Source organism: Salmo trutta, chromosome 22 (assembly GCF_901001165.1).
Source record: "Salmo trutta chromosome 22, fSalTru1.1, whole genome shotgun sequence".
NCBI lineage: Eukaryota > Metazoa > Chordata > Actinopteri > Salmoniformes > Salmonidae > Salmo > Salmo trutta.
Genome location: NC_042978.1, coordinates 29,578,853 through 29,593,586, shown reverse-complemented (window position 1 = coordinate 29,593,586; position 14,734 = coordinate 29,578,853). Strand labels below are relative to the sequence as shown.

The 14,734-nt window shown below is 41.7% G+C and overlaps 1 protein-coding gene across 1 annotated transcript in view; it reads left to right on the top strand.

Annotated features, from left to right (window-relative positions):
• The first annotated feature begins 2,031 nt into the window (after window positions 1–2,031).
• Window positions 2,032–14,734, top strand: part of LOC115158558 (carboxyl-terminal PDZ ligand of neuronal nitric oxide synthase protein) — a 199,905-nt gene continuing 187,202 nt past the window's right edge. The window contains exons 1-2 of the mRNA XM_029707660.1: window positions 2,032–2,617; window positions 2,861–2,932. Of these exons, the coding sequence (XP_029563520.1) occupies window positions 2,513–2,617; window positions 2,861–2,932 (177 nt within the window). The 5' untranslated portion in view covers window positions 2,032–2,512. The remainder of the gene's footprint in view (window positions 2,618–2,860; window positions 2,933–14,734) is intronic.

Here is a 14,734-nt window from a genome sequence, read left to right as displayed (position 1 = left end):
TACAATTTTGCCTTTTGACTGTCGATATTGGATGTTTTACGCTCTCTTCATCCACCCAGTTAACTCAGTAAATCTCCAGCTTCCCCTCATTGAAACCAGTTTTGTCACTTCTCTTTCTGTGTTTCTCGCTCTCTCTCTTTCTCGCTCTCTTGCTGTTTCTCTTTCTGTCTCTCTCTCATCTTTCCCATGTACAATGTCCTTGGGATTTGGAAAGCAGCAAATGAAAAGTAACATTATTCTAAACTCTGTCTGTTTTTTGTGTCCTTGGATTGGGAAATGGCACAATAATTTTATTATTATTTTCTCTTTCCCTCTCCTCCTCTTCTCTCTCTCTCTGCTTGTCTCTGGGGAGTGGTCCATCCCCTGCTTGTGTCACTTGCCCCACATTCTTAAAGAAATGCCATGATTAATTCAGATTAAAAGGCCCCTGGGCTAGCTGTATGTGTGTGTGTGTGTGTGTGTGCGTGTGTGTGTGTGTGTGTGTGTGTGGAATGGAGCTCATAGCAGCAGCAGGGGCTATTAACGGACCAGCATGCCTCTCTTCTGTTCTGACCCACTGCCACCGAAGACATCCCCAGCCTGCACAGCTAAACACACTAATTAAAACACTACGTGTATCACAGCACATTAAATACTGTAAATGATCACAAGGTTATTACTTCATAGCCATTTTAGATGCACTAGAAAATGTAGAACCACCTGAGGTAGGAATAATTGTGGCTGTATAATCAGCGGCAGTAGCCTAATCGCAGAAATGGTCAGTGACGGCAGAATCAGAGATCCCTCTTCTAAAGAATCAAGAAGCATAATGACTGATGTCTAAAATCCACTTAATGCTGGGAGCATATTATGCTTTCAAAGCCAGCACAGTATTGAGCACACACAGATGGAAATGGAGACCAACGACTAAAGGGAGATTATCCATTATGTTCTTTCAAGAGAGAGCTAGTGTGACTTGGGCTGTTTCGAATAGTCTAAAGTTGCTTCCTCTCCTTTCCTTCATGCACACTGATCTGAAAGCACAGGATAGGTGATAACAGATGGCCCAAGGCATCCCTAAATTATCCATATGATTTTCACCCAGGAGAGGAAGCGACTTTAGACTGTTAGGATTTACGCCGTTACTGCAATTATCTATTTCACTGCTTGGGACAACATGCTGATGATTAATGAGATGAGGAGATGAAGCCACTTAAGACTATTGAGATGCAGCCTCAGACTAGTTAGTCAGTACTGTGACAGCTTTTAGCCTCTGCCAGTGAAGTGTTGAGAATGTGAATTAGTGCTACTCCAATTCCCCACACATCTGAGACACCTTGGGGAGCAGAGCACTGCTTCTTACTGTAAGTTACAGTGCAGGTGACACAGATGGACTCTGCATTATACAACACCAAGCAGCATTCATGCACTTCATGTACAGAGCATGATGTACAGAATATTGCCTGCATTGCATAATAAGTGCCTTATTACAGTCATTAGCTTAGCTGACCACTAGTAGGTAGTCTTGCTCTTTCTAAATCTCAAGCTGCTGTCTATCCATTGCTATCACCCTATCTTATATCTGCCTAAACAACACCACTATTCTACATAATCATAATTTAACTTCTAATAAAGATACCTGTTCTAAAACATAGGATACATTGTTGGGTGAGGGAGAATTTACAAACACTTAGTTTGAGTTGGTTTAGTAATACAATGCATAAGCATAACAATGTGTTTTAGTTTTATACAAACTTCAAACAAGTGTTATAACACAGTTAGTTATACGTAGGCCTACAGTGTAACAGTGTGCACCTACACTGCAATTAGGCCTACACTGTAGCCGCCTTACATGCCTATGTAACTCATTAATCACTACCATGTAACTACATAGGTTTTAGGAAAGTTGGACCGAAAGAGCAACAATTCCTTCTCGTTAAGCCGCTGGTTGACATTCACGGCTTTCCTGGGGCTGAGTTCGAGCGTTTCTCCCTCCTACTATTCCATGATGTAACTCTGTTCCAATGAAAACAGGTGGATTTCCCAGATTCCTCCAATCCCGATCTGCCTTGAGAATCCATGGGAGAGAGTGAAGAGGCTGGTCATGGCGTTGTAGTGAAGTTCGTCAGGGGAAATACGGCAGGACCAGAACAACACAAATTTGGACTATTGTGTATAGTGTTTTTGGTTATAAGTGCTTTTACGTTGTTGGAAGTAACCTTGGGCTACTTATTTTTGGAAGTCAGTTGATTCGCAAGAGAGCGACGATTGTTTTTTATCAGAACGGGAAGCCAGCCTACTTGCGTGAGCAATAGATACAAAGTTAACGTTCGTTACACCTAGCCCACTGGATATACTAGTGTGATACTCAGGTGTGGGACGAGTCCAGTTGCTACGATGGACCACTGGAATTAAGGAATTTGGGACTCCTGATTTTTGGGAATATTTTAGCTGTCTGGCAGCGTTTTGGATTAACAAGTAACGTTAAATTCGTCTCCTTTCCGTGTGTTGAGAAAACGGATAGTCGGCAGTCATGCCAGCGAAAACAAAGTACAATCTTGTTGACGATGGCCATGATTTGAGAATTCCATTGCATAACGAGGAAGCATTCCAACATGGGATCAACTTCGAAGCCAAGGTGAGTTGTTTGTATATGTTATTGTATTGATATTATTTGCTAAACTATCATTAACTTTTGACAAACCAATGTTGTATTTTGCTTAATAAGGTTTGTTAAGTATCAGCCTAGGTTATATCCTAGGCTAATCCCCCTTCTACTTTTCCCTCATTAATGTTGTTAGTGTTGGTGTTTGAATATCGCAGTAGTAAAAACAAATATGGTAACATTTCTATAATTGCTTTCTGTTTTGATCCTAACCAGTACATCGGCAGTCTGGACGTGGCGCGGCCGAACAGCAGAGTGGAGATCGTAGCTGCTATGAGAAGAATACGGGTTAGTTATGCCCTTCATCTAAACAAACTAGTCACCAATCTCGGCTACTGATGTTCCATTGTGAAACAATGCCATAATGCCCATGTAGGTAGGCTAGGCCATGCGATAAATCTGGCTGGATTTGATGACAACAAGAACGTGAAAGAACTAAGCACAGATGCGCTTATAACAGTGTTCCTATCTGGGTGGCCTGGCTGCGTACCGGCTCCAGCGTAATTTAACCACGCCACTAGAAAGTGTGACAAATCAATCAACAAATGACTCGGCTTAGCAGAACTAAATCGGGTTAGTTAAGCAAAATATATTACTCAGGTTTATAGGCTCCAGAAAATTGTACGGGCCGCTTTTTCTTGTTCTCATGTGGTCCATGCGGTCGGACGGTGATCAGGGATGGCGCTCTTTGAAGTGAAGCAATGGGGTGGAAATGCTTTATAGAAACTGCGTTTCGCGGTCTCGCGCTCTTCATTGGTCTTATATTGTCTGATCGTTAGCCTATGGTCATCTTAAAATATTGATCTCAATATTCACCACCATACTGTGTTTCTTGTCTTATGACCATTTACTTGTGCTATATCCTGTTGAATTTCTACAGTTGTATATCCTGATAATTCTGGCTGTTTGGTGAAGGTAGGCTATGTCATTACTGTTTAACCAGTACAAGCAAAGGTTATAGGGTCAATATTTGCTCATGGCCCTGGCTTACAAGTTCCCGTAAGTGTGTGTGCAGTTTGAGTTTTATCTCAATAAAGATTACTATGTAATATCACTTCTCCTCAGGAGAAAGGTTTTATCTGTGTTTTTCAAATATGTGGAATATCAGAGAGATGAGAGAGTTCTCCCATACTCCCACCACACAACTGGGCTTTGTATCATTGTTTGTTATATTAAGACATTGTTACTCAGATGTTCTCTTCATTCCCTGTTGTTGCAGGCTCCTGATACTTGTCTAGTCAACTCACACACACATACACACACACACGCACATAAATACACCAAGGTGCAAATTATCCTATTAATTGTTTGAAAGCCGAGACCCCCTGCCCACAGTGCGGACCCCTGCCGGGGCAAATCAGCAGCTGTTGTTGTTGGCAGCAGAAAAGGCTCTACCTCTTACTGTGTGAAAATAGTTAAAACAGGCCTGGTCAACACAAAGGACGGAAACAGGCATCTGGGCCTGGTGTGGAAGCTCTGGCCAGACTGTTTGTATGGACTTTAAACTTTCAAGTCACATTTTTACATTGCGGTGTCCTTATTACTGTGTAATTATTCCTGTAAGTACAGTGTACTCCTAATAAAAAGTGTACTTTGTTCATATTGAACAGTATGGTATTAGTTTAAAGGTCAATATGTAGGCTTGTTGTAAAATAGCTGTGTTGGTTTGTCTCACTGTTAACTTATCTCACTAGTCTAGCAGCAAATTAGTGTTAATCAGTTTGTTTTCCCTGAGTCATGTGTCATTGCGATTGCTAAGCAACTTGTTGATAGTGTGTGTGTCACCTATCAGAACTGCCATGCCTGGTAACCAATAAAAAAAGAAAACAGCCGGGAACGGCCAATTGTACTGAATAAGAAAAAATCCTATTGGGAAATAATGCTTTTTAGCCTATTAATTGATGGAAATACCAGTCGATGGAAATACATTTGATTGGTCATGCTTATTGGTCTATAAACAATTTGCATAATTTAGTGGAATTAAATGGGCACGTATGTACAGTATATTCGTTATGTAGGCCTATCTTATTTATCATGCGTACAGCATTCAGATACAGAGCCATTGAATGGAAAACTGTCAGACAGCGCGAGAGCTGCTGCTACAGCATCTCAAACAGCAAACATATTAATCGGAAGGCAGGCTTCATCAGTGTGTCACACACCACTTTGCAATGAGCTAGTTGCAGTATGCATTTTGAAAACATACACTTCATTATTTGACACCTCAATATTTGAATACATATTATGAGGGGGGCCCCGCAAAACTGCGCTGCGCCACTGACGCACACACACATACGAGTCATCCACACACACACTTTTGCAGAGAGCCCATATTTCAGATAATCCATTCTTCTCTTAGTATTAAATGACATTTTATATGAATGATTTACAGCAGAGCATTATGAGAAATCTGTGCTGGGAGATAAATAGTAGAAGAGGAAGAGAATCAGGCTCTATATCTTAACTTAGCCTCCCTGTATAGCCTTAGTACTAGAGCTGCAGCGCTTCAGAGGAGAAGAGACCTTTGCAGTGTCTTAAAGGGATTCGTTTCTCATTAATCTGCTTTAGCTGGGTTAATTGACGGTGCTCTGATAGACCAGCAGAAGGAAATGATTAGAGGCAGACTAAGGATGAGAAGAGAGGTCCACTGCGCCAAAATGCATCAATTGACTACAACTAGCTTCTAATTCTGCTGTCTAGATGATGCTCTGATGCCCTTTGAAACATCATCATCAGTTTATCCATATGTGACCGACTGCCTCGATTTGGTGTAATGTAGCAAAATTGAAATTGTGTTTTTTACATTGGATAAAAGTAAAGACTCAGAGCTACCAAATGGTATATCATACACTGCAGTTGAGGAACAATAAGAAAGTAATTCTGCTTTGAAAGTTGATAAACTTGTAACCCGCCTTTTGAGAAAATGTTCCTGTTTTGGTACACCTACTGGAGAGCTCTTCGTCTACACCTATTCAGCATCGTTCACACCCTCTTAAGCCTTAGCCCCACCCATCTCTTTAAGGATTCACATGTGTGGCCATCTGCAAAACAGAGTGAGTTAGATAGTGTAGTAAACGACCAAAGATTTCAAGACTAAAAGGGGTTAAAGTAGTAGCCTACAATAAGACAAAACTCCAGGTAAAAATACCCCTTATCTAGTCCTTCGCCTATATCCTAATCTGACTTTTGTGCAGATCATGTTGTTCTTTACATTACCGTCACAAACACACTATATCAAATAAAATCAAAGTTTATTGATTTTATTTGGGTGCGTCAGAACTGTTCACAGTTGAGCTCACTCAGTTTAACTCAGTGCTGATTGGCTATTCTTTTATACTTTTTTTATCGAGGGATGTCAAATGCTCGCTGGCTGAATGCAAGGGTGACAACAATGTCATACTCTTTATGACAGAATCAGATAGATAGCCTATACATACAGAGACAGAGGGGCGCTGTTTCACTCGCTTGGATGCTTTCTCTGTTGAGATACAATCAGGCTCTTGCGAATTGAAGGAAAATTGTGAAAACACAGAGAGACTAAATCAATCATTTTAAATGTTTGTATAAAAAAACATTTTTTTGGGGGGGGCTAGCTTCCCTTGGCGTCCATGAAAACACGCCACTGATCCAAATACCAACTGTCAATTTACGCATACGATTATGAATACGAGTATGGCCATGTCGGCATGCCCCTACCAGACAGACTTGTCTAAATTGATGGGTCATGTGAAAGAAATGCTATATCCACCCCCAGCCACATAGCTAAGTGGATGGGTCACTATTGTCTAGACATGTACAGATGTTCATGAAATACAATAGATGGCCGTAATCAACCCCAGACACACCTGGCTAACTTGTTGGGTCATGGGGCGGCCGGTAGCCTAGTGGTTAGAGGATTGGGCCAGTAACTGAAAGGTTGCTAGATCAAATCCCCGAGCTGACAAGCTAAAACTCTGTCGTTCTACCCCTGAACAAGGCAGTTAACCCACTGTTCCCCGGTAGGCCTTCATTGTAAATAAGAATTTGTTCTTAACTGACTTGCCTAGTAAAATGAAATCATCTGGCGAAGTGGAGTCTTTTGTTTAGACATGTAGCTAGCTAACTAGCTAGCTAAACAATGAACTACTAGTAATACAAACTGATTGTCATAGCTAGCCACATGAAATGCTGTGGTATGACTCTTCAGGTAGATAAAGCTAACCAACTAGGTTCAATGTTAGCTAGCTAGCTAACATTATGCTATAACTAGCAATGCAAATGGATTTCTGAGATACAAATAATATTACTACACAGATCATACACGTAACGTTAGCTAGCGAGCCAGCAAGCTAACGTTCGCTAGCTGGCTAACAGAACGCTTTAACTTGCAAATAACACAACTTTCTGACAAAACTAGAAACGTATAATATCTGAAAATGTAGCTAGACTCTTACCTGTATACATGGGATAAACGCTTCACGGCAGCGTGTCTTTTCGGTTTGGTTTGTAGCTAGCTACAGCTTGTTTGCCTCGTTGTTGTGTCAAGTCACTCTGGTTCACAGTGACCGTGTGCAGAAAGTAGTCCATCACAACATTTTCTCACTGATCATTGTCAATAGCGCCTGCTAAATTCTGGGCAGCAATGTTGTTGAGATCAGTAGCAACACTTTTATGGTTCTCCATGGCTTACGTTATATCTTTAAAAAAAGCCGTATTTGGTAGCAAGGATTATCTACATATACTGAGCAGCTCATGTTATAGACAGAAGCCTGCTACATTGTTGACCAATCCGAACTCATCTCTCGGCATGTCCAGCCCATCCATTATCTCAGCCAATCATAGCTAGCATGAAGGTTCCTGACTTTTTCCGTGGCTAAACCAACTAGGCTCGTAATTTAACAATTTTATTCGTATTTACTGATGGCATACCAGTTTATTATTAAGGCACATGAAAGTTCACATTTTCCAGAAAGCATTTCTGTCTAGAAACATATGCCTTTCCTGTGAAGTAGTGACATGTGACATACACCTAGTTTCTTGAAACGTGTCACATATGTTATCATTTATAAGCAAGTTATAACCGTATAGTAATGTTGTCTATGATATATGTACATACAGTACCATTCAAAAGTTTTGACACACCTGCACGCTTGGCATTCTCTCAACCAGCTTCATGAGGTAGTCACCTGGAATGCATTTCAATTAACAGGTGTGCCTTGTTAAAAGTTAATTTGTGGAATTTCTTTCCTTCTTAACCTCTCTGGGGTATGTGGGATGGTAGCGTCCCACTCGCCAACAGCCAGTGAAATAGCAGAGCGCCAAATTCAAAACAACAAAAATCTCATAATTCAAATTTCTCACACATACAAGTATTATACACCCTTTTAAAGATAAACTTCTCATTAATCCAACCACAGTGTCCGATTTCAAAAAGGCTTTACGGCGAAAGCATAGCATTAGATTATGTTAGGACAGCACCTAGACAAGAAAAACCACACAGCCATTTTCCAAGCAAGGAGAGGCGTCACAAAAACCAGAAATACAGCTAAAATGAATCACTAACCTTTGATGATCTTCATCAGATGGCACTCATAGGACTTCATGTTACACAATACATGTATGTTTTGCTCGATAAAGTTCATATTTATATCCAAAAACTCAATTTTACATTGGCATGTAATGTTCACTTCCTGTTAATGAGCACATCAATTTACAGAAATACTCATCATAAACGTTGATAAAATATACAACTGTTATGCATAGAATTAAAGATACACTTCTCCTTAATGCAACCAATGTGTCAGATTTCAAAAAATCTTTACGGCGAAAGCACACTTTGCAATAATCTGAGTACAACGCTCAGTCACCAAAACAAGCCATATAGATACCCGCCATGTTGTCAACAAAAGTCAGAAATAGCATTATAAATATTTACTTACCTTTGATGATCTTCATCGGAATGCACTCCCAGGAATCCCAGTTCCACAATAAATGTTCGTTTTGTTCGATAAAGTTAATATTTTTGTCCAAATACGTCCATTTTGTTCGCGCGTTAGGTTCACTATTCAAAATGCAGAAGGCGCACGCACTAAAGTCCAGACAAAAAGTCAAAAAAGTTATATTACAGTTTGTAGAAACATGTCAAACGATGTGTAGAATCAAACTTTAGGATGTTTTTATCATAAATCTTCAAAAATATTCCAACCGGACAATTCCTTTGTCTTCATAAAGGAAAGAGAACTGAGCTCGTGCTCATGGCCGTGCGCGTAACTAAAATAATGGCCTACTGCCAGACACCTGACTCAAACAGCTCTTATTCGCTCCCCATTCACAGTAGAAGCCTGAAACAACATTCTAAAGACTGATCTAGTGGAAGCCTTAGGAAGTGCAATATGACCCCATAGACACTGTATATTGGATAGGCAATCACTTGAAAAACTACAAACCTCAGATTTCCACACTTCCTGGTTGGATTTTTTCTCAGGTTTTTGCCTGCCATATGAGTTATACTCACAGACATCATTCAAACACTTTTAGAAACTTCAGAGTGTTTTCTATCCAAATCTACTAATTATATGCATATTCTAGCTTTTGGGCCTGAGTAGCAGGCAGTTTACTCTGGGCACGCTTTTCATCCGGACGTGAAAATACTGCCCCCTACCCCGATGAAGTTAACGCGTTTGAGCCAATCGGTTGTGTTGTGACAAGGTAAGGGTGGTATACAGAACATAGCTCTATTTGGTAAAAGACAAAGTCCATATGGACAGCTCAAATAAGCAAAGAGAAACGACAGTCCATCATTACTTTAAGACATGAAGGTCACTCAATCCAGAAAATGTATAGAACTTTAAAAGTTTCTTCAATTGCAGCCGCAAAAACCATCAAGCACTATGATGAAACTGGCTCTCATGAGGAACGCCACAGGAAAGAAAGACACAGAGTTACTTCTGCTGCAGAGGATAAGTTCATTAGAGTGACCAGCCTCAGAAATTGCAGCCCAAATAAAGGCTTCACAGAGTTCAAGTAACAGACACATCTCAACATCAACTGTTCAGAGGAGACTGCCTGAATCTGGCCTTCGTGGTCGAATTTCTGCAAAAAAAAACACTACTAAAGGACACCAATAAGAAGAGACTTGCTTGGGCCAAGAAACACGAGCAATGGACATTAGACCGGTGGAAGTCTGTCCTTTGGTCTGATGAGTCCATATTTGAGATTTTGGATTCCAACCGCTGTGTCTTTGTGAGACGCAGAGTAGGTGAACGGATGATCTCTGCATGTGTGGTTCCCACCGTGAAGCATGGAGGTGGTGTGATGTGTGCGGGTGCTTTGCTGGTGACACTGACATGTATAGTTTTGAGTCATCCGCAAAGTAGCCACCCTTTGCCTTGATGACAGCTTTGCACACTCTTGGCATTCTCTCAACCAGTTTCATGAAGTTGTTTCCTGGAGTGAATTTCAATTTACAGGTGTGCCTTTTTAAAAGTACATTTTGGGGAATTTCTTTCCTTCTTAATGCGTTTGAGGCAATCAGTTGTGTTGTGACAAGGTAAGACTGGTATACAGAAGATAGCCCTATTTGGTAAAAAACCAAGTCCATATTATAACAAGAACAGCTCAAATAAGCAGACACCTCACAAGTCCTCAACTGGCAGCTTCATTAAATAGTACCCGCAAAACACCAGTCTCAATGTCAACAGTGAAGAGGCGACTCCTGGATGCTGGCCTTCTAGGCATAGTTCCTCTGTCCAGTGTCTGTGTTCTTATGCCCATCTTAATCTTTTCTTTTTATTGGCCAGTATGAGATTAGAGGTCGACCGATTAATCGGAATAGCCGATTAACTTCTATGGGCTAGTCCCACCTGCGGGACACAGCCAGTGAAATATCAGGGCGGAAAATTCAAAAACAACAAAATGTCATAATTCAACTTTCTCAAACATACAACTATTTTACACCATTTTAAAGAGAAAGTTATCGTTAATCTAACCACATTGTCCGATTTCAAAAAGGCTTTACAGCGAAATAAAAACATTAGATTATGTTAGGAGAGTACATAGACAAAAATAATCACACAGCCATTTTCCAAGCAAGATCATGTGTCAATAAAACCCAAAACACAGCTAAATGAAGCACTAACCTTTGACGATCTTCATCAGATGACACTCCTAGGACATTATGTTACACAATACATGTATGTTTTGTTCGATAAAGTTCATATTTATATCCAAAAACAGCATTTTACATTGGCGCGTGATGTTCAGAAAATGTATTCCCACCAAAACGCCCTGTGAATGTGCACTTCAATTTACAAAAATACTCATCATAAACGTTGACAAAATATCTAACAATTATTTTAAGAATTATAGATAGACTACTCCTGGATGCAACCGCTGTGTCAGATTTTAAAATAGCTTTACGGAGAAAGCACATTTTTCAATATTCTGAGTTCATAGCTCAGCCATCACGGTGAGCTATTCAGACACCCGCCAAGTTCGGGGCAACCTAAACTCAGAATTAGTATTAGAAATATTGTCTTACCTTTGCTGATCTTCGTCAGAATGCACTCCCAGGACTGCTACTTCCACAAGAAATTTTGTTTTTGTTCGAAATAATCCATATTTATGTACAAATACCTCCGTTTTGTTCATGCGTTCAGGTCACTATCCAAAGGGTAACGCGCGAGCGCGGAACGAGAGACGAAAAGTCAAAATGTTCCATTACCATACTTAGAAGCATGTCAAACGCTGTTTAAAATCAATCTTTATGGTATTTTTAACGTAAAATTGCGATAATATTCCAACCGGACAATAGCATATTCATTCAAGAAGAAAAAGAAGGAGGGGCGCGCTCGTGGGACCGAGCATATCCAATCCCTTTGATGCCAGGCAGACCACTCAGTAACTGAGCTCCTATTATCTGCCCAGTGACAGGAAAATGCTCAAACCACTTTCTGAAGGCTTTAGACAGCCAATGGAAGCCTTAGGAAGTGCAACGTCACCCCACAGACACTGTAGCTTCGATAGAGAATCAAAAGAAGAACTACAATTCTCAGACTTTCCACTTCCTGCTTGGAATTTTCTCAGGTTTCTGCCTGCCATATGAGTTCTGTAATACTCACAGACACCATTCAAACAGTTTTAGAGTGTTTCCTATCCAAATCTACTAATAATATGCATATTCTAGTTTCTGGGGCCAGAGTAGTAACCTGTTTAAATTGGGTACGTTTTTCATACGGCCGTGAAAATACTGCCCCCTAGCCCAGACAGGTTAATTAGGGCCGATTTCAAGTTTTCATAACAATCAGAAATCGGTATTTTTTAGACCTTTATTTAACTAGGCAAGTCAGTAAGAACACATTCTTATTTTCAATGATGGCCTAGGAACGGTGGGTTAACAGCCTTGTTCAGGTGCAGAACGACAGATTTTTACCTTGTCAGCTCAGGGATTCAATCTTGCAACCTTACGGTTAACTAGTCCAACGCTCTAACCACCTGCTTTACATTGCACTCCACGAGGAGCCTGCATGTTACGCGAATGCAGTAAGAAGCCAAGGTAAGTTGCTAGCTAGCTAGCTTAAACTTATCTTATAAAAAACAATCAATCAATCATAATCACGAGTTAACTACACATGGTTGATGATATTACTAGTTTATCTAGCCTGTCCTGCGTTGCATATAATCGCTTAGGTACACGTTGCTCCAACCATAAACATCAATGTCTTTCTTAAAATCAATACACAAGTATATATTTTTAAACCTGCATATTTAGTTAATATTGCCTGTTAACAAGAATTTATTTTAACTAGGGAAAATGTGTAACTTCTCTTGCAAACAGAGTCAGGGTATATGCAGCAGTTTGGGCCGCCTGGCTTGTTGCGAACTGTGAAGACTATTTCTTCATAACAAAGACAGCCGACTTCGCCAAACGGGGGATGATTTAACAAAAGCGCATTTGCGAAAAAAGCACAATTGTTGCACGACTGTACCTAACCATAAACATCAATGCCTTTCTTAAAATCAATACACAGAAGTATATATTTTTAAACCTGCATATTTAGCTAAAAGAAATCCAGGTAAGCAGGCAATATTAACCAGGTGAAATTGTGTCATTTTGCGTTCATTGCACGCAGTCAGGGTATATGCAACAGTTTGGGCCGCCTGGCTCGTTGTGAACTAATTTGCCAGAATTGTACGTAATTATGACATAACATTGAAGGTTGTGCAATGTAACAGGAACAACGTTTTGTTTTCGAGATGATAGTTTCCGGATTCGACCATATTAATGACCTAAGGCTCGTATTTCTGTGTGTTATTATGTTATAATTAAGTCTATGATTTGATAGAGCAGTCTGACTGAGCGATGGTAGGCAGCAGCAGGCTCGTAAGCATTCATTCAAAATAGCACTTTTGTGCGTTTTGCCAGCAGCTCTTCGCAATGCATTGCGCTGTTTATGACTTCAAGCCTGTCAACTCCCAAGATTAGTCTGGTGTAACCAATGTGAAATGGCTAGCTAGTTAGCCGGGTGCGCGCTAATAGCGTTTCAAACGTCACTCGCTCTGAGACTTGGAGTAGTTGTTTCCCCTTGCTCTACATGGGTAACGCTGCTTCGAGGGTGGCTTTTGTCGATGTGTTCCTGGTTCAAGCCCAGGTAGGAGCGAGGAGAGGGACGGAAGCTATACTGTTAAACTGGCAATACTAAAGTACCTATAAGAACATCCAATAGTCAAAGGTATATGAAATACAAATCGTATAGAGAGAAATAGTCCTATAATTCATTTACATTTACGTCATTTAGCAGACGCTCTTATCCAGAGCGACTTACGAATTGGTGCATTCACCTTATGATATCCAGTGGAACAACCACTTTACAATAGTACATCTATATCTTTTTTGGGGGGAGGGTGGGGGGGGTTAGAAGGATTACTTAATCCTATCCCAGGTATTCCTTAAAGAGGTGGGGTTTCAGGTGTCTCCTGAAGGTGGTGATTGACTCCGCTGTCCTGGCGTCGTGAGGGAGCATGTTCCACCATTGGGGTGCCAGAGCAGCGAACAGTTTTCACTGTGCTGAGCGGGAACTGTGCTTCCGCAGAGGTAGGGAGGCGAGCTGGCCAGAGGTGGATGAACGCAGTGCCCTTCTTTGGGTGTAGGGACTGATCAGAGCCTGAAGGTACGGAGGTGCCGTTCCCCTCACGGCTTTGTAGGCAAGCACCATGGTCTTGTAGCAGATGCGAGCTTCAACTGGAAGCCAGTGGAGTGTGCGGAGGAGCGGGGTGACGTGAGAGAACTTGGGAAGGTTGAACACCAGACGGGCTGCGGCGTTCTGGATGAGTTGTAGGGGTTTGATGGCACAGGCAGGGAGCCCCGCCAACAGCGAGTTGCAGTAATCCAGACGGGAGATGACAAGTCCCTGGATTAGGACCTGCGTCGCTTCCTGTGTGAGGCAGGGTCGTACTCAGCGAATGTTGTAGAGCATGAACCTACAGGATCGGGTCACCGCCTTGATGTTAGCGGAGAACGACAGGGTGTTGTCCAGGGTCACGCCAAGGCTCTTAGCACTCTGGGAGGAGGACACAATGGAGTTGTCAACCGTGATGGCGAGATCATGGAATGGGCAGTCCTTCCCCAGGAGGAAGAGCAGCTCCGTCGTGCCGACGTTCAGCTTGAGGTGGTGATCCGTCATCCACACTGATATGTCTGCCAGACATGCAGAGATGCGATTCGCCACCTGGTTATCAGAAGGGGGAAAGGAGAAGATTAATTGTGTGTCGTCTGCATAGCAATGATAGGAGAGACCATGTGAGGATATGACAGAGCCAAGTGACTTGGTGTATAGCGAGAATAGGAGAGGGCCTAGAATTGAGCCCTGGGGGACACCAGTGGTGAGAGCACGTGGTGCGGAGACAGATTCTCGCCATGCCACCTGGTAGGAGCGACCTGTCAGGTAGGACGCAATCCAAGAGTGAGCCGCGCCGGAAATGCCCAACTCGGAGAGGGTGGAGAGGAGGATCTGATGGTTCACAGTTTCAAAGGCAGCAGATAGGTCTAGAAGGATGAGAGCAGAGGAGAGAGAGTTAGCTTTAGCATTGCGGAGAGCCTCCGTGACACAGAGA